This window comes from Ctenopharyngodon idella, chromosome 18 (assembly GCF_019924925.1).
Source record: "Ctenopharyngodon idella isolate HZGC_01 chromosome 18, HZGC01, whole genome shotgun sequence".
Lineage (NCBI taxonomy): Eukaryota > Metazoa > Chordata > Actinopteri > Cypriniformes > Xenocyprididae > Ctenopharyngodon > Ctenopharyngodon idella.
The window spans coordinates 30634714-30662239 of NC_067237.1; the positions used below are offsets into that span (position 1 = coordinate 30634714).

The 27526-nt window shown below is 40.1% G+C and overlaps 1 protein-coding gene across 1 annotated transcript; it reads right to left on the reverse strand.

Moving 5' to 3' along the window:
• Positions 1-780: 780 nt before the first annotated feature.
• Positions 781-27214, reverse strand: zfhx3a (zinc finger homeobox 3a). The gene is made up of 9 exons (XM_051869823.1): positions 26847-27214; positions 16821-19562; positions 15923-16148; positions 12638-12736; positions 12223-12344; positions 11621-11821; positions 9925-10021; positions 4387-9696; positions 781-4292 (listed from the first exon to the last, which is right to left on the reverse strand). The coding sequence occupies exons 2-9, from the start codon at positions 19545-19547 to the stop codon at positions 2977-2979; spliced, it is 10098 nt and encodes a 3365-aa protein (XP_051725783.1). The 5' UTR covers positions 19548-19562; positions 26847-27214; the 3' UTR covers positions 781-2976.
• Between the last annotated feature and the right edge of the window lie 312 nt (positions 27215-27526).

Genomic DNA, 27526 nt, shown 5'->3' on the forward strand with positions numbered 1-27526 from the left:
AGAAAAAGTACGTTTTACGTACCCATCCTGATTGGTCAGTGCCGACTGGCAAGCCAAACGTTTCTGAATACAGACTGTGGCATGGAAACATTAATTTATACAGTCATCTGGTCAATATGGCAAAATAAACCTCTTCTTTATGATACAAGAATGATCCTGATCACCCTTATGGCGATAATATATTATCTCTTAAATATCCCTTCAATCAGACCCAATTTGTGAGAATGTTTTTAAGTAATGACTTAAAAAACGGCTTGTTAAAAGAGAAAAACATTTTCCTTAACATTAGCTCTTAAAATTTACATTAACTTCCCTGTTAGGAAGATTATTTGCAGAGTAGATAAGGCCTAATTCTCTCACATAAAGTAAACAGACAAAATATTTTTCCTTTTCTGAACAACCCAGTGCATTACATATATTGAATACAAGCAACACTGATATCAACGCTGTCTCTTGCTAATACACATGAACTTGAATCTCGGTTTGAACTTTAGCTGCATTGATTTTGTCTCGTTTAACCTCCATTGATTTCTAGTGCTTTGGATGATTGCCCGTCTCCTTTGCACTGCCTCAGCAGAGTAGGGTGCATGCAATCAGATTAAGGACATAGCAGAAACGCATATGATCAAATCACAGAACTTCGATCACTACAAATTTGGTGTGCATTTTCAGTGAAAATATGTTACTTGCAACTTTCAATTTGTCAGACAGGGGAGTCAAAAATATCTTTTAAAAAGACAGATTGCCTAGGCACCCCGAGGACCATAGAGACATGCCAAATTATTAAAAGGAAACAGATTTTATTCACTTTGAATGCTTGTATATAAGAGGACAGGAGACATTAGCCCAGTGAGTCACATGAATAAACACAAGTGCATCATGAACGTACATTATTTGGCGATCGCTACAGTAATAACATTTCCAGGAACACGCAGAGAAAACAGTCTCTCACAGCAGGTCCAGACTTAGGAGTGAGAGCATACGTTACAGTCCCCTTAGAAGCAGAATACAACAACAACAACAAAAAAAGAAAATCAATTCAAATGACAAATGTGATATTTGGAATGCAAACTTTGTATAAATATATCATCATTGGTTTTCAACATTGGTTGGCTAAGAGGAGAACATAATGTAGTTTATGGAGAGTCACAGTCTTCACAGTCATGTGTGGACAGAACTGCGGTGGAACAGGGACAGGGTTTGTGGCTACTGACGGTCGTCATTAAAGCTTCAGCAAAAAGCAAAATCAAGCATGCATCTTAGTACAAACCTACATTAGCAGCACACTCTATTTCCTCAACAATTAGACCCAGTACATTTAGTAGAACAAACAATAAGAAATGAAATCAAAAGAGATAACCAGACAAAAAGAAAGGCCAGACACAGAGAAGCAAACTGTGTGATCTCCACCTCTATAATACAAACTACAATGGCTGCACAAACAGTGCTGTCCCATATCCTCAGAGTAAGCTTTCTGTTTTGTTTTTATTTTTGGTTCTCTGGTTGTTTTATATATGAGGTCACAAATGTTCTAATAAGTTAGCTAAAACAGTATTCTCATAGCTGGCTCCATCATCTAAAAAGATTTCCATTCCTTAAAAACAGTAATATTTTTTAAAGTATAAAGTTTTTTTTTCCATCCTTTGTATGCACCAATGGTAAGACTACTTTATCTTTGGATTTTCCATTAAAGCAATACTGTAAGTTATTATTGTTTCATAATAGCGTCATTGTTATTGTTAGTCATGGCAAGTGCAGAAATGTTAAGAAATAAAATACCGTGTACTGAAGGAGAAATAAAAAAAACTACTGCCTTAAGTGAAATTACAGCATTGAAGGCAAAAGAAGAAGAAGAAAAAAAAAAAGATAAGTGCACAATCGAAATGTTCTGTTTAAAAGACAACAAAAATAGAAAATATCTTAGATGTCATCGATCTAATTCATACACAGATAGGGTCTTTCAACTTGGCTCAGTGCAGGAGAGGAAGTTGGTTGTACAGTGACAATTTTCAACAGCATTAGAGGGTAAATGCTATGTTTTAACATGAGCATGGCTAAACAGCCTCAAGTGTCTTTGACTGGGACAATACAAAAGTTAAATATACAAGTCATTTGTTTTAAACCTACCATACAATTAAGTCATTTGAATTCAACAATCTACGCAACACCAAAATGTTCATACATTTATCTATCATTAACACAGAATGTTTTTTGTCATTTTTCAGAAAGAAAAAAAAAAAAACTAAATTATATTTTTCCACAATTTACAACGGTCTGCAATACGCTTTGTGTCTGGACAAATACATGTCCATGAAAAAAAAGTGAACATCTACTAGCTTAGTTTCAGGACTTTGAATACAAATCAGAATTGTACGTTTTCATTCATTACACATTTCTTTTGGGCTTAATATATTTTCTATTGGTATGTCTTGTAACAGAACAAAATTGAGAGCTGTTGACCTGAGAGAAGACAACATCAAAAACATTACATCACTTCATTAAGCCAATAATATAATATTTTAACACTTGACAGGGCAAAAAAATAGTGTGGGTGTTTTATGGGTGTCTGTTAAAACTTACACGTTATAAACAGACTTTTGGTTAGTTAAGTAATCATGAAACCATCTTAGGTTCTTCACCAGTCTTTAGCTGTGCACCCTTTAGTTTTCAAACAGTTTACATATACTCAAGTTTTCATTAAAAACCAGCATATTGAAATGGAAAAAAACATTCTACTGACACTTGTTTTTGGTTACAAGCACTGGTAATGCAAGTTGGATCCTACTGGATTCAGTCCTTTTAAAACAGTCTGCCAAACTAGCTCCGGGTCATATCTTTTCCCCAGTATAATCTACAGTGGAGACGTTTTGTTTTACTTTCCTCTTGTTTTTTTTTAATCTCATGGAGTCTATTCTGAGGCTTCAAAGCCATAAAAACGAGTGTTATGAAAAGCATCAAACCTCTTGCTCCAATATATTATGTCGAGTCTTGTCCCTCCTCTGACTCGTTGCTGTCGCAACGCCCATCCACAGAGTCTATTGGTTTTATGTGACATGTCTTTGCAAGGCTTGTCAGGCTTGAGGTAACATTTGAAGGCGAAAGAACATGATGTGAGTGAGAAGCCTGTGAGCTTTGGGAAGCCTCAGGTAAAGCTGAAGTCAGGGGTGAGCTTTGGAGACGTCTACTGGTCTGGTCAGAACTGGCTGGGGTAGGGATGGAGGTTTCAGAAGGAATCCCTAAAGAAGACTGGGCAGTTGAAGAGGATCTCTGTTCACTGGATGGGTTTGACTGAGAGGTAGATGAGGGACTGACGTGAGGTAATTGAGGAGAAGCATGCTCTTTGGCATTCAGTCTCTCTGCCACTTTGTGTCTATGCTGAGGGAACTCTAGATGTTTGATGAGCTCTGCATTCCCAGTGAGAGACACCTCACAGGCGAGACAGTCATAAAGATGACCATCCTTGCCTTCTGTTCTACACTCTGTTTTGGAAACAATACAGTGGCTTAGAAGAAAGTTGTTATCCACATCTGGCTGCTTAGTGTTGACAGAGTTTATGAAGGGGGAATCTGTGCCATTGAGTGTGCCTTGCTTCTTGTCACGTTTGGATGAAATGATGTCCTCTGCATGGAGGCGAGCAGAGATTTGGCTAGGTTTTGGTTTCTCTGGTAGCTTCACTAACTGTTTCTGTTGCAGCTGCAGTCTTTGTTGCATCAGTGCACCCTGCAGATTTTGTTGATATTGCTGGAGAATGGAGCCTGGGGACAGCCCCATTAGAGCCTGCGGCAAGACTGGACCATATGGGAACATGCTTTCCATGCCAAACATGGGCTGCAGGAGGCCTCCAGGCATAGGTGTGGGAATATGGGGAGAAAAAAGTGGAGGGAAGCCAGGCATCAGACAGGGCAGGAGGGGACTAGGGAGCAGAGCAGCTTGGTCAGTTTTCATTGCTGCATGAAGAACTTGTAGCTGAGTTGGGTCCATGGCATATTCCCTTCCAGTATTTGGAGTAGATACTGTTGATCTGGAAGAGTCAGACTTTTCTTTACTGTTGCAAGAAGAATTTGCACGAGTAGCATTTCCCAATGGAGAACTGTCAAGTTTGTTTGTGGGAATTCTGTTACTCCCAGTATCATTTTCTTTGGGTAACTGAAGTTCTTGTTCCGTGGTCTTTGGGGTCAAGACAGAGTTGGTTGTGCTAACTACATCTTTGTCATCCATAGCTGATATGGCAGAAGAGGACATCACGTTTGGCTTGCGGGTCAGCTCATTTACAGGAGGGTCACTGGCACCTTCTGCGATAATGAATTAAGAAAAAAAAAGCATGGATTACAAAAGATCAGAATTTTAAGTAAATTAATTAAAAAACAAAGTGTAGATTAAACATACCTGTTTTTATGGAAGAAACACCCTCAGTCATTGTGCTGCTACCACCTCGTATGCTTGTAGTGGGCTGCGTCTGTAGACTTGAGTAAACTGAAGACTGGCTCAGACAATGAAGGGCAGTTTGGTTGAGGCCCACTGAGCTCAGTATAGCTTGTGGTTGGACAAGTCCCAGAATGTCACTTGTTTTTTTTGGATGATCCACCTCTTGTTGAGCCATCAGCTGGCGAGCAGATACTGAACCCAAATATTCCTTGTCCCTCTCCATCTGGCCACCCAGAGCCTCCTTAACTTTAGCAAGATGTTGCTGGGAGAAGACATGGTCACGAATAGACAAGCAGCCACTGTATTTAACCGAGCAAAGAGTACATTCAGTCTTAGGTCTATCAATAGAAGTACTCTCTGTACCAAACTGTTTTGCAAGGCTAAGCTTGGCCTTTTTCTCCTTGGCACGAGCATTCTGAAACCACACCTGAACCACCCTCTTGGCAAGACCAATGTCATTGCCCAAGGCTTCACACTCAAGCATTGTCGGGGTTTTATAGTCACTAAAGCAGGCTTTGAGCACTTTCACCTGCAGATTGCTCATTTGAGTGCGGTAGCGTTTTTGGCTGTGTCTGTCATTATCAAAGCCCTGACTGTTGGAGCTACCAGGGCATGGTGAAGCTGGATCAGCCAGGCTGGAATTTTCACTGTAATCTAGGACTAAATCATTATCAAAATCTTTAGCATTAAAGCTCATTGCAGGGCTAACCAAACCAGAAGACATCTTTTCATCACTTTCAGAAGAAGCCTCTCTTTCAGTGCTGGGAGACATGTGGTCGATACTGCCATGTTTACCCTCTAGAGAGTCATTTCCTTCATCAGTTGTATGGTCATCGGTCGTGTTTGTGTTAGCCTCACAGTTATTCAGCTTGCTCTGTACAAAAGTCTGATAAACTGACATGGAAGGCATCTCAAAATCTTCCATACCCTCACCTTTTATAGGTTTTGGGCTCAGACGCTGCTGATGTGAAGACAGGTCCATGCTTTTGCATGCTGGAGAATCTGCATCATCAGTGGAGCTCAAAAACTGAGAATAATTGGCTAAATCAAAGAGATCAGATTTAATTTGAGAACCTTCCTGATCTTGAGTCATACTAGACATTGCCATACTATACCCTGCATTCCTTGCTTCATGCCAGTGACGTGAACGTATGTGAGCAGCAAGAGCAGTCTGTGCTTTAAAGAGAGCTCGACAGAATGGGCAACGACGATGGATTTGAGATGGTCCCAATGCCCGAAACTGGCCTTTCCTCTCACGAGCTCGGGTGTTTTGGAACCAGACTTGAACCACTCTTTTCTTAAGCCCGACCTCGCTGGAGATATGGTCAAGCATCTTGCGTGTTGGATTGGAGTCCAAAAGGTATTTCTGATATAAAACCTCTAGCTGCTCTGGTGTTATGGTGGTCCTCATACGTTTGTCTCGCTGGGGTTCCTCCCCATTATTTTCCCAATCATTTTCCATAGAACTGGTTCCTGCTTTCTCTTCAAGTTTCCTCTTCAGAGAGTTTATTGTTGAATCTGGAATGGTCGTCACTGCAGGTGGATTTGCCACTATCTGAGAAATTGTTCCTGAAAGCAGATGCCTTGCAAGTAGGGGATTAGCAGGATCAAACAGCATAAGAGGCATGTCTACAGGACGGTCGAGGAACTGTGGGCTGGGAAAGTAACTTTGTGTAAGGAAGTGCATTTGCTGGTGCTCTTGCCAATGTTCAAAAGAGGGGAAGCTCAATTTACACTGGATGCAGTGGTAAGGGCTCATATCCTGGGCTGGTTTCTGTTGCAGTTGTTGCTCAGATGAAGGAATCTCTAAAGGACTAAAAATGTTTTGGGAGCTCTGTGAGGGAGCTGGGTTTGTTTCAGACGTGCAGGAAACCTGTTGTTGTTTAGGAGGTGAGTGAGAGTGAATCTCTGTGCTTATATTTTGGTTCTCCTCACAGAGAGGCTTTGGCTGCTGCATTCTGTTCTCCAATTCCTCTAACTCAGTGTTGATAGTAACAGCCTGTTTAGGGTCAGAGGATGCTTCATTTGCTTGTTCAAGCTCTCTAGTGAGACTTGTGTGCATATGCTCAGAATCAGTGGACTTCATAATAGTACTAGACACAGAACTGGAGGGGCTTGAGCAAGAAGTTGCTTGTGTATAACAAGAGGGTCCAGATATTGGACTATGACACTCAGTCTTAGAATCCATGAAAGTGTCATTCTGATCATTCTGCATTTCCTCCTCCTCATCTTTGTAACACTGTTTTTTCTGATGATTAATGAGATCAAAAATGCGTTGAAAGACTATGTTGCATTTCTTACACTGGAAATTGTTGTTGGAAGTACGAAAGTAGCGGTCATTAGATAAGTCTCTGCGTTCACTGTCCTTCACTCCCTCTCCTTGGTTCTCATAGTTCTTCCGAGCTTTTTGTCTGGCATTTTGAAACCATACCACAATCACACGGGTAGAAAGATTAAGGAGGTTGGACAGTTGCTCAAACTCATCATCTTTGGGGTATGCATTGGCATCAAAAAAATCCTGCAATAATCTTAGCTGATAGTCAGAAAACCTGGTTCTTGAGGACCTCTTACCCCCATAAAACTCTTGTCTTGGTGGCTCAGGAGAGGGTGGTCTAGAATCCACCTTTACATCTTCCAGTGTTGTGATGGGAGGGTTACTAAAGTTATATGGAGAATCCTTGTTGCGCTGGCGTTCTTTAAATAGAGTGTTCCGAAACCAATGCTTTATGACTTTATGTGGCAAACCAGATTTGTTGGCCATCTCATGGATTTGGTCTTCATTTGGAGAATTGTTTATATCAAAATACTGACGCAGGACTCTTAGCTGATCATCCGTGATCCTGGTTCGAGGTCTTTTATTTTGCTGCTGTAACATGGGTGGAGTTAACTGTTGTTGATAAAGCTGTGTCAAATCAGGACTCAAGCCGGCCTCCACTGGGGGCAGATGGACAGGGCCCTGAGGAGTTAAAGCTTGCAAAGTTATGGGGGGCATTAGGAGTGGGGGGAAGAGTGGCAGTTCCATGGGTAAGGGAATCTGAGATAATGGAGCTTTAACTTGAGGAATGGAGACAGTAGCAGGAGTAGCACTGAGTGTAGAAACAGGTACAATTGGTTGCACTGGTTGTTGCTGTTGTGGCTGCTGCACTGAAGGGTTGGGAATCATAGGAGGTGTAGGAGAAGGGGATGAGACAGGAGAAGCCTCTGGAGTTGCAGGTCTCAGTGGAAAGAGTTTGTCATATTGCTCCCTGTAGTCTTTGGCAAATTTCTCCAATGACTTGATAGGGAATATGGAATGATGAATCTGCTCTTTATGGCTCTTCAGAATCAGTGCATTTGAAAAAAGCTTCCCGCAAGACTCACACTCTAGCTTCTCCATGCCTTCTATATGATCCACCTCTTTGGTGTCAGACACATCCCCACCATTTGGTATCGCCTCAGTAAGATTTTTCTGATATCGTTGCTTATTTTCATTGAATTGCATGACTAACTCAAAACCAATGTTTTCAAGCAAAACCTTTGAAGCATTTCCAGGGGCATCATGGGCTATTCTGGGTGGAAGAAATTCATCAAAACCCTCCCCACTAGTTGACATCTCTTTGTTTACATCTTCATTTTCTTGCATTTTGGGATGATGTGTTTTTTCTTTGATACCCACATTATCGATTTCTTTTGAACCTTCATTACCGTTCTGTTCATCTCCATCCTTCACACACTGTGGATCACTGGTCAGTTTTTGTTCATTAATTTCAGGACGAATTACCAGATCTTCATTTTGTTTTTGTTTAGAACAATATTTCGAGCCATCTTTTTTGGAAGACTCAGCAGTATCCTCATTTACAGTAGGTTTTAATGTGCTTAAGTTTAGACCAGAGCCTTTAAGGTTCACCTCTGGATTCATGCGGAACTCTCCTCCTGGAATAAGAAAAGGAAGAAGCAATTGCTGTTGCTGCTGCACTGGAAGAAGAGCCTCTGTTGCCATAGGAAAAGGATGTAAAAGTGCAGGATTAAATAAATGGGACTGAAGAAGAGCAGCCTTCTTTTGGAACTCTTGCTGGAGATGGGCTTGAGCCTGGGCTAACTGCTGCTGCTGTTGTTGTTGTAATGACACCTGTTGTTGCTTGGCAGCTGAATCAATCATGTTTACCAACTTCTTCCTCATGTCAGATGTTGAAGGATGGCTGGTGTCTGGGTTTACAGGTGTGCCATTGAGTTCAGTGTTTTGTTGGTGGCTTAGACCAGCATTGCTCATGGAAGTAGCAGGCTTCATGGTTGCAGGGGTGCTGGAAAATGCCTTGCCTGGGGGAGGGCCAACAGATTCAGAACTAGAAGTGGATGAATCAAGCTTGGATGCACGAGCTTTTGTCTGGTGCAAGACAGAACGCATATGAATCTCTAAGGTTGAACTCTGACTATATGCTACATTGCAAATAGTACATTTAAATGGCTTGTGGTCTGCATTGTTGACAGGCTCTTGCAAGCCAGTTGACGTGTCCTGCAGAGACCGTTTAAGTTTGTGTAAGTGTGACACCGAGTTGTAGTGAACCAAGAGAATATTCTTCTGGGTGAAAGATTCCTTGCAAACAGTACATTTGAAAGGCCTCGATGGATCCAGAAATTTCTCCATTGTGATATTCGGGCCCTTTCTAAGTGGAAAAACAGGCTGCTTGGGGTCACATTCAGCATTATCTTTAACCAAACTTGAATCATTGTCTGTAGGACTTAGTTTTTTCTCCAAATCACATTCTTCATCATCTTTCATCTCAGTTTCTTCTGGTGATCCCTCCTCTTCACCAAATGTTTGGTCTCCGGAGATCAGGGTGTCACCATTCATCATTAAACCACCGTAAAGCTGCTGTATCTGGGTTTCACTTAGCTCCAGGTGGCTTGTCTCAAGGTGTTTCCGAAGGGCCTGCATTGTACGAAAACTGCGTTGACAGAGGCAGCATATGGTGGCAGCTCTGATAGCATGGTACTGAGAATGCAGTTGCAACTTTTCAGGGGTTTTGAATGCTAGGCTGCACTGATTACACCGGTACTTGTAAATGTGGCGATCAGATATTGCCGTTTGAGATTTCTGGCTATGAAGCTGGTTGAAGTGTGTCTGGAGTGCACTTGAGGATGTAAAGACTTTGTTACAGCCCTTGTGCCAACAAGGAAAAGCAGCATTGTTTTCCTTTGTGGATTCTGCATCCTCTGATGGTTGTTTATAGATTTTTGCTGCCTCCAAGTGAGGTGTGGTACCTCTCTCAGGTTCGGCATCGGTTGAAATTTCTAAAGAATAAACAGAAAAAGGTTTGCTCTGAATATATAATTAAGCAAAATTAATTAAAATCATAATTTAGTAATTAAACCAAGCACAAATATTGATAAATCACCTTCAGACTAATTATTGAGTCAGATCATAACTGTCAACCTTATTTAAAATTATGACAAACAAAGAACCATGCTCAACCTAGATTATTTATTTATTTATTTTCAAAAAGTAATATTTATACTAACCATCCAGTCTCTTTGTTTCATTAGCATTTATTAGCTGTGTATCAGAGTTGTGCACTGGTAAAAACATCTTCTCTGGCAGCACGTCTGAAGCAATCACCTGATCACAAGGGAAAAAAGAAATCATAATAGGTTTGATAAATCCATTTTGTGGATTAATTAATCCACAAAATCTCATTATTAAGTCATTTGATTGTTATCTCTGAAAATGATTGGTCATTATGCCGTGTTCCTGCTACGTGTGCATTAACGATGCATCGTGCAAGAGAATAGACCCTTAACTTCAGAAAGCAAAATGGAATCGCAGTCATGAACCAACACTTAAAGCAGTTCAAAGGTTAAGTATGAATGGAAGCCCTCTTTGGTCCATGACAACACAATTAGCTAACTTTGGATGTAAAAAAGCCACTTTATTTATCTTCCTCTCCTTCTCTCCTCCTGTACCCACTCAAATTTAAAATGTGTAAATCAATGCAACTTTAAGGGGGGGAGAGGGAGGGAGAGCAACCAAACAAAATGGCTGCTATTTCCATCACAAAGCACACCATTTCAGGAAAGTGCTGTATTAAAGGGACACAAAGCAGCACACAAGTCCTCTTCAAGGTCACATTTAATTTAGAACATAATTACCAGGCACGGTTCATAACGAAAATCACCTAGCACTGGCTCAGAACTAATGAAGCACAATTATTTTCATTACTGTATTTCAGTTCAGCTGGGGAAGGGGAGAGGAACGGCAAGTGCCGAAGAGAGAAATCAAGAGAGATGGCAGAACAGAGGGCAAGGAAGACCAAGAAAGATAGGAGAGGGAAGAACACATGAAATGGAAAGAAAAAAAAAAAAAAGACAGAAAAGCCTTTTACGCAAGAAAAAGCACTCAGCGCAAGCTGACTGAATTGGCAAAAAATGTCCAACCTTTCAGAAACAGTGAGGCATGTCTGCTTCAGGTTCAAACAAGCTCTGGGTGCATTAGTATCAATTTATATTCTGCAGATAAAAAAAGCTAATTTTAATATTCATTGGATCTGAGGCAGCTACCTCTCCCCTCCCCCCACTCAATGTCATTACTTGTCTCCGTTCGCTCGTGCTGGAGTCACTGAGGGTTTAAACACCCCTCCGTATACACACATGGACATTGTGCTAAACATTTTCTTGCATAAATACAATTTTTACACCATGTATAAAAATAGCGGTCCACTGATTTTTTTAATATTAATATCTAGAAAGCAGCATGGCTGATGGCTAATATAACATAAGCGACTAAGATGCAGGCTACACAAAATTGCAGAATTTAATCAAGCACTATGCAATATTTACCCATTTTTTAAACTTCTCAAAATTGCCAAATATCAGCTGATTATTTGGCTTGCCCCTCTAGTAAACATAAAAATCCTTTTAAAAGATTAAAAATCCATTCTGTTTTAACATCAGTAAATATTGCCTATGGGATAAAAAAAAAAAAAAAAAAAAAAAAATTCAAAACATATTGTCTTTAAAAGATTCTTAATACCCAAAGCAATTCATCTTGTTTTAAGGGAGTTTAGATGTTTTTACTAGGGAACAGAACTAATAAAAATTGTTTTTGCTGTGAGAATTGGACATGTGTTATTGTTTAAAATCTCTGGTTGCTTTAATTATTTATATAGCACTAAAATACTAAATCTGCATGATACATGCGTACTGTCTTTTCCCCCCTCACCGTGTTGATGAGCTTCTGAGTGCAGTCTGCAGTGACACTGTGCAGCTGTGTGAGGTGGGTACGCAAGAGGGCAATACTGTGCAGTGTGTCTTGGCACAGTGGGCAGCGGAGAGCAGGCTGAACTGCATGCTGGTTCATCACATGACTCCTAAGACGCTCAATATCAGTATGACGGAACCGACAGAATGGACACTGCCGCATCTGAATGAGAGGAAACAAACAGAAACACTTATAGAAGAACAATAATTACATACAGAGGTACAAGAATTGCATACTGTCTTTGCAGTATATCTTTAAATAATATTAGGCTTTGTTTCTATTCTTATTCCTTGCACAATGGTATAGTTATTAGTAATTTAATTAAATTAGTATTAAATTACCATATTATTATTCCATAACCCTAACTACTCATTTATACTATTATGCTAGTCATACAGAAAACTAATAGACAAGCCAATGTTGTTTATCTATCTTATGTAAACAATAATATGGAATGCAGCATCAGTAGTCTAATAGCACTTTTTAAGAACTTGTAAAATAAACACTGCAATACAAGGTTACATTTTATAAAAAAAAATAGTGCAGAATGTATTCCAGCAGACCTCTTCTTGTATTCGTGGCCGTTTGCAGAGAGAGAGCTCAACTGACTCGTCAGATCCAGATGAGGGACGCTTAGGACTGGAAGATGACTCATTTTGCTCCACCTCCGTTTGAATGAATCCTTCTAAGAGCAAAAAAGAAGCAAACAGAAATTTTTAAGTTTAGCGATAATGTTAAACAAAATTATTATTTAACAACACTAAGCTTATTGTAAAACAGTGGTTCTTGGTTTGTATCATGGACAGCAGGGAAAACAACAATGCACAATGCAAATAACACAATTGGTGATATGGTAATATTAATAAGATAAACAAACAATATTGGTGTGGGGTCACCACAGCATCTAATGTAAAATCTGGGTCCTGAAGCAAAACCAGCTGAAACAAACAAACAAAAAAACATCATTTTGGTAAAGACCTGTTTTTTCCCCCATTATGTCTCCATGTTTACTTCTGTCTTCTTGGTTAGCCGTAATCTCAGTGGGAGAGTCCATCCCATTCTGATCTCCTTGAAGAGCTGAAGAGAAAAAATATGTATATATTCAGAGAGTACATCACAATAGAAAAATTCATATGTACACACTCAAGGTTGTTTCTTTACTATTTGAATTATCAGGCCCACTATTTGATTTCAAGGCAACTGGTCATTGCAAAAAATTTCTTGCGTGCATGAGCCACTGCAAAACAAGGCTGAATGCAGGAACACATTCTAACCTATAGGGGTCAGTCTACACTAGCTCGGCGAGACCCAACCAACCTGCTCAAACACATTAACAGACAGACCGACACAATACTGTAGCTAGTAATCTACAAATTCTCTTTCACACAAAAGAAGCTAAATATATTGATCTTCTACAGTAAAAATACAAAGAAAGATATATGAGAAGAAAATCAGGAGGAGGATGAGTTAAAGTCAGCGGCATCAGCAGAGCTTCATTTGACCTGTGGGGATTTGAGAAGTCACAGGAGGAAGATAATACATCAGAGGTCAGGAGGGTCACACACAAAGAGTCCATTTCAAAGCACAAATTGGCAAACAATGCTGCCATGACAGCCTTTAAAAATTATCTTCATACAATAGGTCTTCTCATCGTGCTCAGTTTGAATCTGTTGTACTGGTTGTAGCTTTCTTGCTAAAAGAAGCATTTTCTAAATCACTCCCTGAAAATTGAAACGAATGTGTATATCCAAAACATGTGGGATGGCATTTACTGACAATATTTTGACAACAGTCTTTTTAAATATTTTCATCAACAGTTTTTATCTTCCCGATGAACTCTAAAATCAAAAAGAGCGAGCATGCTCACATTAAGATGGAAATTCAAAAAGGGCAATGATGCTCTGTTGTTCTTTTGCAGCGTCTAAAAGCTTCGGCTGAGCTTTGTAGGTACAAAACACACAGCCTCGGGACACACTAAACCAGATACCCCATTCAACGCCCTCCCTCCCTCTCCTCATCCTCTTCTCTCTTGCTTTCTGCCTTTCTGCTTTCTTAGCAGAGTAATTGTTCTGCTATGTGGGGGGAAGGGAAAAGAAGAACAGAGTTGATTTGGGTGGGTTTTGGGCAGGGGGGTGGTTGGGATATGGGGGGGGGGCAAATGGAAACAAAAAAAAAAAAAAAATGCATGAGGGTTGTCATAACAGACCAATCAAAGGCAAGCCGAGGTATCTTCTGGTAATTCTTTGAGAAGGTGATTATGACAGAGGGTGAGAGAGAGAGCGAGAAAGGCCATCTGAACACCAATTATCCTGACAGACACGCTATTGATTTCCTATCAAACCAACACACCCATAAACACAGAACACATAACCTGAAACTGTCAAATCCGCTCTAGTTACGACCGCCCCATTGAGCCCTCTCGCTCAGTCATTCTCTCAGAGTCACACACACCGCGCCGAACCTGACCAAAAAAAACGAGTCTATTGTTGAGCATCTCTCACAGGGAAAATCACAACAAAAAAAGCTTAGGGATGGAAATTAAAAATAAATACATCAAATGAACAATAGCAACTAAATGTATAGGACAGAAGGAAATCATTAGTGAAAATTCATAATGTGTTGCATGATATGTTCAAATTGTGACAAAATGGCAAATTATCCATTTAATGCGAAACCTGTTAGTTAACTCATACATTTCAATTCTACAAATTTATAAGCCAATTTTAATCAAATGCATATGTGTGTTTTAGACTTTTTTTTTTTTACTCATGTAACTTAATTATCAAAAGCACATATATTTTAATTTTGAAGTTGCATTGAAAATGCACATCAAAAATCAAAGGGGACATGTGCATTCACTTAGAATGTTCATGACGCTTCTTGGACAAAACAGATGGCCGTGGCTCAGCGTGGTGAGGTCATTTTGGCCAGTAATGAAGTGATCAGATGCACCCACACATGCTAACACACTCCAGGCGCACACTCAACACACACTTCATCAGCACTTCCTACTCGTCCCGGGGATCAATATACAAATGCTCAGCAGCATTGATCCAGTATTGATTATAAATTAGGCAATGCCCTGGTGTTCCTAAAGAGATCAATAACCAGCCATTCAGCTGCGGCGCTCCAGCAGGTCGGAAGCAGCGCTGATCCGATGTTCCTACAGGTTCAAATTCACACTGAAACAGCTACTCACTCTCACTCACTGACTTTAGTATTGATTGTACACGACACACTGACTACTAACCTTTTCTTGTACGCTGCGTGTTCGCCATTTCTCCTCATCGGGAATATAACGCTACTATACGGTATTTCAGTATTTTTTCTTTTTTAAAATGTACCATGTTTAGGAAGGGCAGCTTTTCTATTTGTCTTTTTTAATTTAAAAAATGTGAGATTTAAAAACATTAGTAAACAAATCTAATCAAAATTGAGAAAAAGAACATTAAAATATAACATTTTTCTTAACACAAAAATAAACAATGAATATATACAAACACCTGTCAGCCTTTAGGAATCTCTATCAGACTTTTTCCTCCGTCTTTCCTTTAAAATGTTAATTTGAGAATGTTAATTAACTCATGCCTCATTAGTGGGTTGCGCCTTTATTGGCTGCATTGACTGGCTAACCCTCTAGTTTAGCCTCTTTCTGGCCAGTGAAGATGTTACAAATGTGATTATTGGCAAGTCAATTACCAAAATCAATTCCTACCATTCTGTACAAAAAGCACACACTCACTCTCTTTCTTTTTCTCTCTCACTCTCACACACAAATGCATATGCAAATATACACACACAAACAAGGACCGGGTGCCAAGGTCGGGCTATTGTTCAACTCATTAGCTGAGCTTATTTTGTGTTAGAACTAAATGCTAATTGCATCCACCACCCAGGTTTTCTCAATTACCCCAGTGTAAATATCTGCCCTCTTTCTTTTTCTATTCTTTCTGTTTTTCAGCATGTCTGTCAGCCCCTCCCCCTCTGTTGTTCTGTTGTGTTTTAGAGCCTTGAGCGTCATGAGCACAACACACAAGGGACAGTTAGTCTTTTGATTTGGGTTTTAAGGAATTCTCCCTGACTTTCTCCCCAACATTAATCTAGCATCAAAAGCTGGTGTTCTGCTTATGAGTGTGTTGGGTTTTGCTTATTTTCTTCCCTTGAAATTTGACTGGTTTGAAAACAATTTTTGGTGCTAACTCTATAAATTGTAAACGACTTTGGATATGGAGAACAAAGCGATCGTGCATGTGTGTCTCATACCATTTTCTTGAGCAGCGCTTTTTCGGATTGTAAAGATGGCACCAAGCTCCTCCTCATCCTGCAGACCCTTCTGGATTCGCTGTAGTCTGAGCAGCCCCTCCCCTCTCTGGTGGCTCAATGAATGGGAGTGCTGCACTAAAGAAAGGCTGTTCTGAGTGGAGAAATCACACAGCACACAGTGCAGCCAGACATCTTCAGACTCCACTCCATCCAGCTGCTGCAAATACTGAGAGAAAGTGAAGATAAACATTAATCATATATGAAGTGTGAGAGTGAATGGAAAGGAAGGATATAAGTAAAGAAGTTATATCACTTAATAAAACACTCTTCTACTTCGCCCATCTCACATTTCAACACCAGCATACTTAAGGTGCTTTAGCGGAAGCCATATATTGACCATACAGTCATAAATGATCAATATGTGGCTTCCTCTAATGTTGACAGCACAATATAGATCAATGCAGGATCAATACAACCCTATAAAAACACCTATGTAGATGTTACTTAACATGCTTTGCTCTAATAAACGCTAAATCTCCCCCACTGTCTGCGGTCTGGTGAAAGCTAAGCAGACAGATTCAAAGCAAATGAATCCAGTGAAACATTACATGCACACAGTCAGACACAAAAACACATACACACAACCACAGTGAGAAACACCAGTCCACTTGTTTTACAGAACTCTAAACTGATTAGAGATGTGCTGAGTTAATGGACCACATTAGGAGGAGGGAAAAAATAACATACAATCTATCTCAATTACCAGAGAGGCCTTACAGGTTTTGGGAATAATGGCGTCACTGAGGGCGCCTTGGGCTTTTGTGGATTTTACTAACAGGAATACCAGGCCTCAGACTTTTTGTACATAGAGTTTCTAGCTTTGAATTGTGAGATTTACCTTGTATAGTCTCAGGCTAGTCTCGTGTCTGGAGTTCATGGTGTGTAGCTTCAGTTTCTCCAAGCTGCTGGCCTCGTAGTCACATGCATTGCACCTGAGCTGCACTTGGCTTCCAGCAGCGACACACCTGAGGCGCCACTCTTCTTCCTCCTCTTCGATGCTTACATGTTGACTACTGGCCTCGCGAAGGTGTGCAGCTAGCTGGTAGCGCTGTACGTGTTTGTCTGTCTGGCAGTGCAGCTGGAAGTTTGCTCGCAAAGGCGTGGCATAATGGCAAAGCCGACAATGATGGGTGTCTCCGGTTGTGCTCCTCCAATAGGAATTGGGTAATGAACGCTGCATGGTCAGGTGTTGACTAAGCTCCTCTAGAGTGTCACAGGAAAAGCGGCCACATAGAATGCATTCAAAGAGTTTCTGTGAAGAGGTTTCATTGCAGGACAGAGGAACGATGGCATCGGACAGTTTGGTCTGAGCTTGGCAGTGGCGGTAAAGCTCGGTGGCATTGTGCTTACGTTGACGTTGCATGTGTGCCAGGTTCTGCTGCAGTAGAAGCACGTTGTGCGTGTGCTTTTCACTGGTCATGTGGATTCGGAGGTTCCGTGCCACGTTGGTTTCGTAGTCGCAGACTTCACACCGCCACGATGCACGTCCCCGAAGCTTAGATGGAGAAGGGGAGTTGGCTTGGGTGGGGTGAGTGAGAGTAGGATGCGAATGGGTTAAAGGATTGGGCTGGGCTGCTGGGCTGTGTGCATGTGACTGCGTCTGCAGGCTCTGCATGTTGTTGAGGTGTTTGTCCGATTGCATGTGGATGCTCAGGTTGCCCTTGGTGGTGGTGGAATATTGGCAGACCTGGCAGCGGAACGGCTTGTATCCGCAAGAATAAGTCTCACCTCTTGCTAGGCGTGGGTGGCTCTGACCACTGCTGCAGTATGGACACTGTTCAGACTCCGACTCTGGGTGCTTCTCTTTCATATGGGCTTCAAGAGTTTGCTGGTACTTGTAGTGCCAGTTGCATTTTGGACACTTCAATGTCTTGCAGGAGTTTCTGGAGTGTACCATAGAGGCCTGAACGCTATAACTGAAAGATGATCCTTGGACATCATCCCCAGCTGCAACAAAGCCTCCGTCACTGGCCACCAACAGCCTTTTTCTAGAGGCCGTGTCCAAGTGCCCTTCTTCAAGAATAGGCTGACTAGTCTGGGTTAAGGTAGGACTCAGTGTAGGGGACGGGGAATGGCTATGATTATTGGGCAGGTCAGAATGAGTGACAGCATGTTTGTCATCTTCAGACAACCTACTGGTTGGTTCCATTGCTATGGCGCTACCATTCTCTAACTGGTCATTTGGTTCGGTTGCTGTGGCACTCTCTTGGTTGGCAAGTTGTTCTGTAGTAGTGACAGTGGACGGGTTTACCACAACAAGGGAAGCAGGTGCAGGGTCGTGGCAGTTAAAGCTTGTTCCACACTCTGACTCAGAGTCTGTAAGGGTTTTGGTGTTGTTCATAAAGCTGGTTGCTATTGTTACAGAGTTTGGAGGTTTTGAAATGCTTTGGTTTGACAGAGCAGCTTCAGTAATGTGCTCTTGTCCGCTACTGCTGCTAATACCGTGAGCACTGTCATCTACAGTGCTGCCTACCTCTAAATACAATCTCCTCTCTCCCTCCTCACTACTTTCTCCATCCTTCCATATCTTGTCCTCCTTGCCTCTTTGTGTGCCCTCTCTTCCCAGGGTTGAAGGGTCTTTGGCAGGGCTTGGTATTGAGGTAGCAGGGGAGGTTCTGGGTGGAGAGGGCAGGAGAGGGAGTCCTGGCTTAGAGATCAGAGGCTCTTCATTCTCTTTCCGTCTTGCCGTGTCCTCTGTGCTGTTCCCAGAGGTTGGAGATGCCAGGTTAAGTGGTACCACAGACTCACAATTCCTTTTTGGTTCTAGGAAACAGAGGAATGGGTGGTTGCCTGGGCCGGCAGGCTGTAAAATGGCAGAGGTGTGTTTAAACAAGAGCAGATGTTGTTCTTCATCGCTGAAGGTGATGTTGTGTTGCTGAGAAGCATGAGCCCTAAACAAGTGTGAACGGCCAAAAGACAGCCGACACAGAAAGCACATCAGGATGGGTTTGGTTAGACCAGACCATGTCACCCCTTTCTCTGATGATCCTGCCACGTCAGGAGCACTATCTTTGGATTGGCGGGTCACCAGAGCTAGACTATCACTGTCGTCAAGGTTATGCATTTGGAAGACACGAAAAATCTGTGGAGTGGAGCTTTGAGATGAGGAAATGTAACAGGTTCTAATGATGGAGGAAGGGGCACCTAACGAGGAGGAGGGTACACCACTTGTGAGTTTACTCTCCGTCACACAGGCGGACCCATCAGGCTGGTACAAGATCTCTCCGATAGGTCTCTCCACATCATCACCTTCTTCCTCTTCATCTGCCTTCTCCCTCTCCACTACATCTTTTAACATCTCTCTAGTTGAACATTCATTAACCTGTTTTTCCCTAACTCTTTCTTCATATCTCCCTGCAAGTCCCTCCTCCTCGGCCCGCCCCACTAGTCCACCCTGCTTGGACAGAGTTGCTGTGCTCCGATGAATGGCTTGATCTCTGGCCAGTAGGAGTGGATTGGGGGCCAGTGGTCTGCAGAGCCCAGGAGGCTGTTGTGTGTGGGGGCCAGAGGCTCCATTGTTGGAGACAGAGTCACAACACTCCATCCTCTGAGCTACTGAGCACATTCATCCCACCCTGGCCTAGAAAAAGAATGAAAGAGAGAGAAAAGTTAAATTACCCAAACTTTACACCTACATTATGATTTTCTAAATCACTTTGCATAATTAAATCACTAAATCACGATACATAATTACAGCAACATATGAAGTATCTTAAACTTGAGCAGCATAACAAACTTTAATGTCACTATTCAGAGAGAAGCAACCCTGGAATGATGAAGGAAAGTAGAGAAAGGTCTCGACTGTGATCAATAGCTCTTTGCCAAGCTGTATTAAAGACAGCTGAATATTACATGAGAGACAATTCCTGGAATCACCAAGATCTGCTCAATTAAATGTCTCTGTCTGTCTCTGGCTCTCCCATCCCCCTCCATCTGAATTATATTTCCCTTTAGGCAACTGAGCAGAACATAGGGCCGTGTCTACGGGGGATTGCCCCATGACAGTGCCTCTGGAATAAGTTCCCTATTGACTCTAGTCCCAGGTTTCTCCAGAGACACGGCCCCCACAGGCCTTGATCAGTAAAGCAGCTGAAGTGAATTAAATTGAATTATATTAAAGCAGCCTATCACAACAGGGTTCAGCTTATATTAGGCGTCTATAATAATTGCAATTTGCATTAATGCTAAGCAGAAACAGGTTCACATTTGGATAGGCATTTTAATTGTACCAGCAGCACAAACTTATACATTTTACAAATGCAAACATATGATGTAGTGACTTAAGCCTGCCTTGTGGTTACACCGTGGGCTATAGTTAAATAATTAAAATGTGCTTGTCGTTATTACTGGATTTATCTACAGTTAAATCACCTAAATAGTGTACAAACGTCAAGCATTTGCACAGAAGGTGTCTGAGGAGAGTACAGAGTTTGTGGATTGTAGTTCGGGGCTAATTGCTCTGTTTCCATGTTGAAGAGTGCAGATTCTTGAACTGAGATTCAAGCTGTTATATTGAGCTCTCTCTGATCCTCTCTACTGGAGGGGGCTAAAGTGCTAATGGGAAAATCAATAGCATGAATGCTAAGCATCTTACTGGAAGCAAGAGCAGGATGCTAGCACACCAGGCTAAAGGATGCGTTCACTGATATAAACTCGAACTGGACCTAAAACAACGGACTTAAAGGGCCAAATGTTTCAAAAATAATAAACAGCTCTTATACATAAGAGTCCAATTATTGAAATGAACACAAATGCTTATAGAGTGCTGGAGATACATATTCATAAACAAACTGCCATGCTGTCACAAACTAGACTTCCTGTACAGATCAATGAATATCCAGTCTTTTTTTTTCTCTATGTGTGCATGTGTGTGTGTGTGTGTGGTGTAATTAGTGATGTATCTCATTAGCTGCTAGGTTAATTACCCATCTCTCTGGGATACCTGATAGGGGGCACACAGCTGGAATCAAGACACATCTTAAACCAATTACTCTCTGTAAGCGTGTGTGTGGATTAAGACCAAGATGTCGGCTGAGAATTAGACAAAACAGCACAAAAACTAATATTAACCCTGACACTAACAGTACCAGCAATAACCCTTAAAACAACAACAACAACAACAACAACAACATATACAGGGAAACTATTTTTACTGCACAAAACTAAAATCAGGAAACCTTTGTTTCTAGTGACTAAATTATTTTCTAACATAAAATTAACCCACATGTTGTGGGCAATCTCTGTAATCTCCCACTTTGCGAAAATTTGAACATTTATGGCACTCAAGAAGTAACATTTTTTGGAGTTTTTACAGTAAGGCAGGGAAATACTACTAGTTTACTACTACTAGTTTATAAAAAAAAAGGACAAATAAGAAACAAGTTCCTTAATAACCACTAATTAATAACCACTGAACTAATCTTGCTCTTAATGAAAGCTGTAACATCTCATTATAGTGCATTATTCTGTTAATTTTGTCTACTTCAATGTTTACTTCATGTTTACTGATTGTGAGAAAGGTTGCAAACGTCATATAAATTAAATAGAAAATAAAACAGCTGATTTAATATTTAGTTTGACCTCCTGAGACTGACTAGCAACATTTTCTGACCGCTGAAAGGAAGTGCTTAACCTGACAAAAAAGATATTGTGTGGGAAGCCCCGTTTTGTTAGAGAGAGTGATTTCACATTCACAGCACAGATTGCTGATTCAGGGGCTCAGCTTCCTGTTTTAATGCTAATGTAATATTGCCTCAGTTTCTTAGCAAACATTCTATTGCACAGATATGACCGTACAACACACCTAATCCTTATAAAACATGCTTTACATGTCTACAACATGACACAGCAGCACATGGCTATACTACAGAGCACCAGAGACATCATAAAAGCATTTAAAATGATCAAGTGTGCGCACAATCTTTCTTTGTGCCAGTGTTTTTATCCTTTTAAGCACTTGCAACATGCATGAATGCATGAGCACACAAAAAACAAAAACTGTTACAAGGGTTGAACTGAAAAATGACAGTATCAAATCAAACCAAACTTAAACCAGCTAACCCCACACCCTTCTCTCTCACAGTCACGCAAACACAGACACATTTTCTCCCACTGTATTTAGACAGCTGTCCTCTCTGCTGTGCGCTTGTCTTTGATCTTTGATTTAATGCCCCATTTCCATTAGAGACACTAGCCCATTCAGGAGCAAAACTTCAAAAGAAAGAGAGAGAATGATAGAGAGAAAAAAAAAAGAAAGTGTGGACGAAAGAGAGGGCAAGAGTGGTGGGGAAAATGTATGACTTTTAATTTAGAAAACTGAGGCTTTAATTGTTTCTAGTTCAGTCAGCCAGCACAGAACAAAATATGTAAGCAGGAAGTAAAATGCTGATGCACTTCCTGTATGACATGCAAAAAGGAAGTGGCAGACAAAAATGCAGGGTCAAAGTTCAAAAGGTAATGCTAATGTTATGGCAGGGCCATGACAGTGTTGTGACAGCTGCCTCCTTAAAAATTAGCCTTATATTATAGTTCTGGGAAAAAAATACATTTGCTTACATTAAGTTTCCAATAGGCAGAGATGTAGGACAATGTTTGGCAAACGCACAGTGATGCATTCTGTCAGTATGCTTACAGTAAGTCACACACGCTTCAGTTTCTAGTGTGAAAGTCTGAGCGTGATGTAAACGTATTGATCTAAACTGCAGCAAGATCCGGCGGGATTATGAAATCAATGCTACACTGAAAGAGTTCTTATTCATTTGACTTGATCTTATGCCTCTGACAACGCATGGGAAACGCTTGTGTATGCTGCTCTTCCACAGTCAAATTGCGGCACTTGTTACACACATATCAAATGGAAAGTGGCACTGTGTACTAAAGCTTTTATCTGTAAGGATTATTCATGTAAATATTCTGCATTCATTACCCGAGTATATGCACTGTGAAATGAGAAAGGAAAAAGAAAACATTTGTGCAAGATTAACTCCTTTTAACAGCTAGATCATAATCCAAAATCCATAATCCTGCAGAGCTGAACAACATGCAAAACAAAAATGGAATTGACTAGCTAGAAAAAAATTATAAATGTTACTGCTATGTTGTTTTTAATCATTGGTATTAAAATGATTAATGCAAGCTCTCACAAACTGACAAGAGATTACATTCTGTTAGAGAATAATTACTGTTGAAAATGGGTAGTTGACAAATAATATAACAAATAACATTTTTTATCCATCAGGAATTGATTGAATAGTGAAAGGTGGGCCGAAATTCCTTTATGCTAAAACATTAACTAACGTGACAACTGGTTAGAAATCCAATAGTTCGTTGGACGTCATGTTGAGACCTATATATATATATATATATTATATATATTATATATATATATTTATTTCGCACGGGTATATTTGTAGCAATAGCCAACAATACATTGTATGGGTCAAAATTATCGATTTTTCTTTTATGCCAAAAATCATTAGGATATTAAATAAAGATCATGTTACATTAAGATTTTTGGTAAATTTGTTACCATAAATATATCAAAAATGTATTTTTGTGAGTGGATATGCATTGCTAAGGACTTCATCTGGACAACTTTAAAGGCGATTTTCTCAATATTTAGATTTTTTTTTTTGCACCCTGAGATTCCAGATATTCAAATAGTTGTATCTCGGCCAAATATTGTCATATCATAACAAACCATACATCAGTGAGAAAGCTTATGCTTATTTATTCAGCTTTTAGGTTATGTATAAATCTCAATTTCAAAAAATTGACCCTTATGACTGGTTTTGTGGTCCAGGGTCACATACATACATATACATATTATATACACATATTTATATATATATATATATATATATATATAAATAAAGTAAACTTTGTTTATACTTAACTTTTAAAATATCAACATGACGTAATAATGTACCCTTGATGCATGAGCTACTGGATTTCTATCTATATATAATGAATAAAACAATGTTATTTGTAATATTATTTGTATGTGTATATATATATTATAGCATGTGTGTGTACTAACCAAATACTAATATTAATATTGGAAATACAAACTGTAAAACATGACATCATAATATTTAAGAGTACATATGTAAATATTTAAATATGTAAAGAGACTAAATTGTCATGCAGAGCTTTCCCTTTTTCTTTCAATAAATACCATCCTTTTTCCATAAATCTAAGAAAAATGGTAATAATATACAGAACCCCTACTGAAATACATTTCAGCATTATTTGAAAACACTGCAAAATCTCTGTCTCTCACTACAGGCGCTGTCTGTCTCAATTTCTAGTCCATTTTCAAGAATAGGTGTTCAACAATCCCACTGACCTTTGCATGACTGTGGTTTATGCACCTTTTATAAACTATACCTTCATTCTATATAATCAACATCCACGGCAAACAGCACACACCTCTTTCTGCCTGGACTAAGGCAGACAGTGTAATATAGTTCAATATTTGCAGTGAATTCTGGTGAGAGTTGACAGTAACACGGAGGTGAGGCAGAATCACTGATCACCCTCGTTTCTCCTGTGCGTACGCACACACACACACACACACACACACACACACACACACGGTCTGTTTAAGGCGTGGATGGAGAGCAGAATTTGAACTGACAGGCTGGGCCCCTATGCATTGTTCTCTGGCTGAGTGTGTGTGTGCGCTGTGCGCGAGTGTGTGTGTGTGTGTGTTCGAGAGGCCTTAGTGACTGATCTGCCGATGTGCCTCACTTCTCCACAACCCCAGCTATTATTATGATAAACAGAAAAAGTCAAACCCTGAAGGCAGTGTGTGCACACAGACCCACAACTGAACACACACAATTCATTATTCAGATGTTGCAACACCTTATTTACAAACACAGCAACAACTATACAATCTTTACAGTATCCTGCAAGGTTGAAGACTTTACTAACACATTTAATAAACAAAAAGACCTACATACACACCATAAAATGGGACTGTTGTATATTTTTTTATATTTTTATTATATACGAATAATAAGAAACAACATTTACCCCATATATATTTAGATATTTTACAGTGCATCCACTAAATTTTGCTACTGCAGTAAAAGAAATAAATGCTTCAATGAAACCGGGAACAATTTCCTTTAAACACTCTCATTGGCTCAGCACTATCTGTTTGACACCGCTACCCTGCAGAGTCCACTTTTCTCTTCCCTTGCTGTGCCCTTTCATCCCATCTTCTTCCTTTCACCCTGTTCCCTAACTCTGTGAACTCTGACCTGTGAGCCAATCCTCTTTCGCCCCACACCATCTCCTGTGTATTTGTGTGTGTGTCAGTGTGTGTGTGTGTGTGTGTGTATTCTCAAAAGAAAGTCTCTGCTCGCTTCATTTGTACCTGCTCCTCAAGCACAGGCAGTATTTATTTTCTCGCAGTAGAACTGGTTATTCCAGTGTAAGCACTCTATTTAAGGCCAAACACTAAAATTTTTACCTAGAAATATAAAATTGTATATATTGTATTTCAAAAGTTGAACATTCTTACATTAAGTGAGCTAAATGAACAATTTGAAACAATTTTTGTTTTTTTTCTAAATCCATCCATGCTTTTTATAAGACCAGCTGCTCAAAAACAACCAACTGAACTATTAAGTCAAAAAAAACTATTGTATAACGTATAAAAGAAGAAACTATTTGTCACAGTGTGACAGATTCACAAAAGGACAGGAAAAAACAATACCCAAACACACGGTCAGTCGGTCACACACAAGCGCATCCACACACACTCACACACACTCACACACACACACAAACAACACGTTTATCCAGCTATCTAAATATGGACATACTATAGATTTGTATTGTTTTTATAAATATATTGATTAAAATTACAACACACTCGCTAATAAAAAACATTAACCTTATTTATGAATCATTTATCATTGATAACATTTGATATCATTTTTCTCTAAACAAGTATAGGTTTGTAAACATACAGCACATCCTATGAACTTAAAAAAATTATTAGTTCTTTTGTGCTTCATAGAATGTTACAAAATATACTCTCTTCCTTATATGACTTCTAGGTTTTATCATATTTACCTAACTTCTGGGGACAACACACCCACCCACCCACACACACACATACACACACACACACACAGTTGAAGGAATAAGTCCAAACAGGCTTGACCAAGCATGCCCAGAACATCAGGGCCAGCTTAATTCTTCTTCTTATACCATCTATACTTCATTTAAGACGGAAAAACAAAAAGTTACACCCTTGCGACCGCTTATCTTTTTAAAAAAAATAAGGCTCAATTGCGTCGCGACGCGGACGACGCACAGAGGCTTCGGCTCCTTCGTATCGTATCCTTACACGGACGGATCTGGACCCGTAGCGCGTGTCAATACTGATACATTCGCTGAAAATGAGCCTGATGTGTCAGTGTTGACACACACAACAGCAACAACAGCACTCGTCTAAGCAAAAGCATACACAGAAAGGACGTTTCTTTACGCTTTTCGGGCTTTTTCTTTTGCAACTAACAAGAGGGCGACAACTCTTGGAGAAAACAGGTAGGAGAACACCAGAAGAGCTTTTCTAACTTCAAACCGAACTCGAGAAAGACGCTGACATCAAAGAAAGTGAATAGGATGCGCTTTACATTCGCGACTATGTCATACATATGTAATGACAGCTACTAGTAAAGCTCAATAACAAAGCAAGGGATTCAAAATAATCATACATAATGTAGTTCGTAAGTGTTACGGTTTATACTTTTGTAAATACGCTGCGTAAATAAAATGCGTAATGAATGAGCTGAGCAAAGAATCAACTATAACGGGGAAGAACAGTCATCTGATACAAACTTACATTTGGACGCGTCGCTTTGTATTCCGGTAAACACGTTTATAGATCCCATTCGCACAGATGCATGCGTTCACACATCATGCTGCTGAAGTTAAACGAGGTATTTGACTGTTCCTTAAAGCATTTAAAAGGGTTTGTTTTTGGTTGTACTGCAGACGACAGACGCGCCCTGGCTTCGGTTCGAGGAAGGAGGAGAGAGTGAAAAAAAATCAGTCCGGTCTTTATTCCTGCTAATTACTTTCGTGCAAAAAATGGCTGGAATTAACACACTGCGCATGTGCTGATTACACAGTCACGAGGGGAAGAGATAATTAGCTCCTCCTGGATCAATAAGATTCCAGGATGGGAGAGAGAGAGGAGGGAGATGTAGGGAGGAGAGAGGGGGGAAGTGATGGAATTAGACTATAGGACAATTTTACATCTGCACATAAACAACAAACAATAAAGGAGGATAAAACAACAAAGTTGCCATGAGATGAGAAGCAAGTTGATGGAAAAAAAAAACGTTTATTGTAACATTTAATAGGCTACTCAAAATATGATTATCCACCAATGGAGAATGACCCGCGTTGTTTTGTTATAATCATAATCATACATGCTCTGCAAATCCTGAAATCATATATATATATTTTTTTTTTTTTTTTTTTTTTTTAAAAAGGTTCTGTCAATCAATAGGGCTGATG

Bases quoted from the DNA above. Each gene is read 5' to 3' on its own strand.
- zfhx3a (XM_051869823.1), bottom strand. From the start codon at position 19,547: ATGTGCTCAGTAGCTCAGAGGATGGAGTGTTGTGACTCTGTCTCCAAC. The intron at 16,149-16,820 runs GTAAATCTCACA...ACTTTCTCTCAG, and splicing joins CTAGCCTGAGACTATACAAG to TATTTGCAGCAGCTGGATGG. The intron at 10,022-11,620 runs GTGAGGGGGGAA...CCTTGTGATCAG, and splicing joins CTCAGAAGCTCATCAACACG to GTGATTGCTTCAGACGTGCT.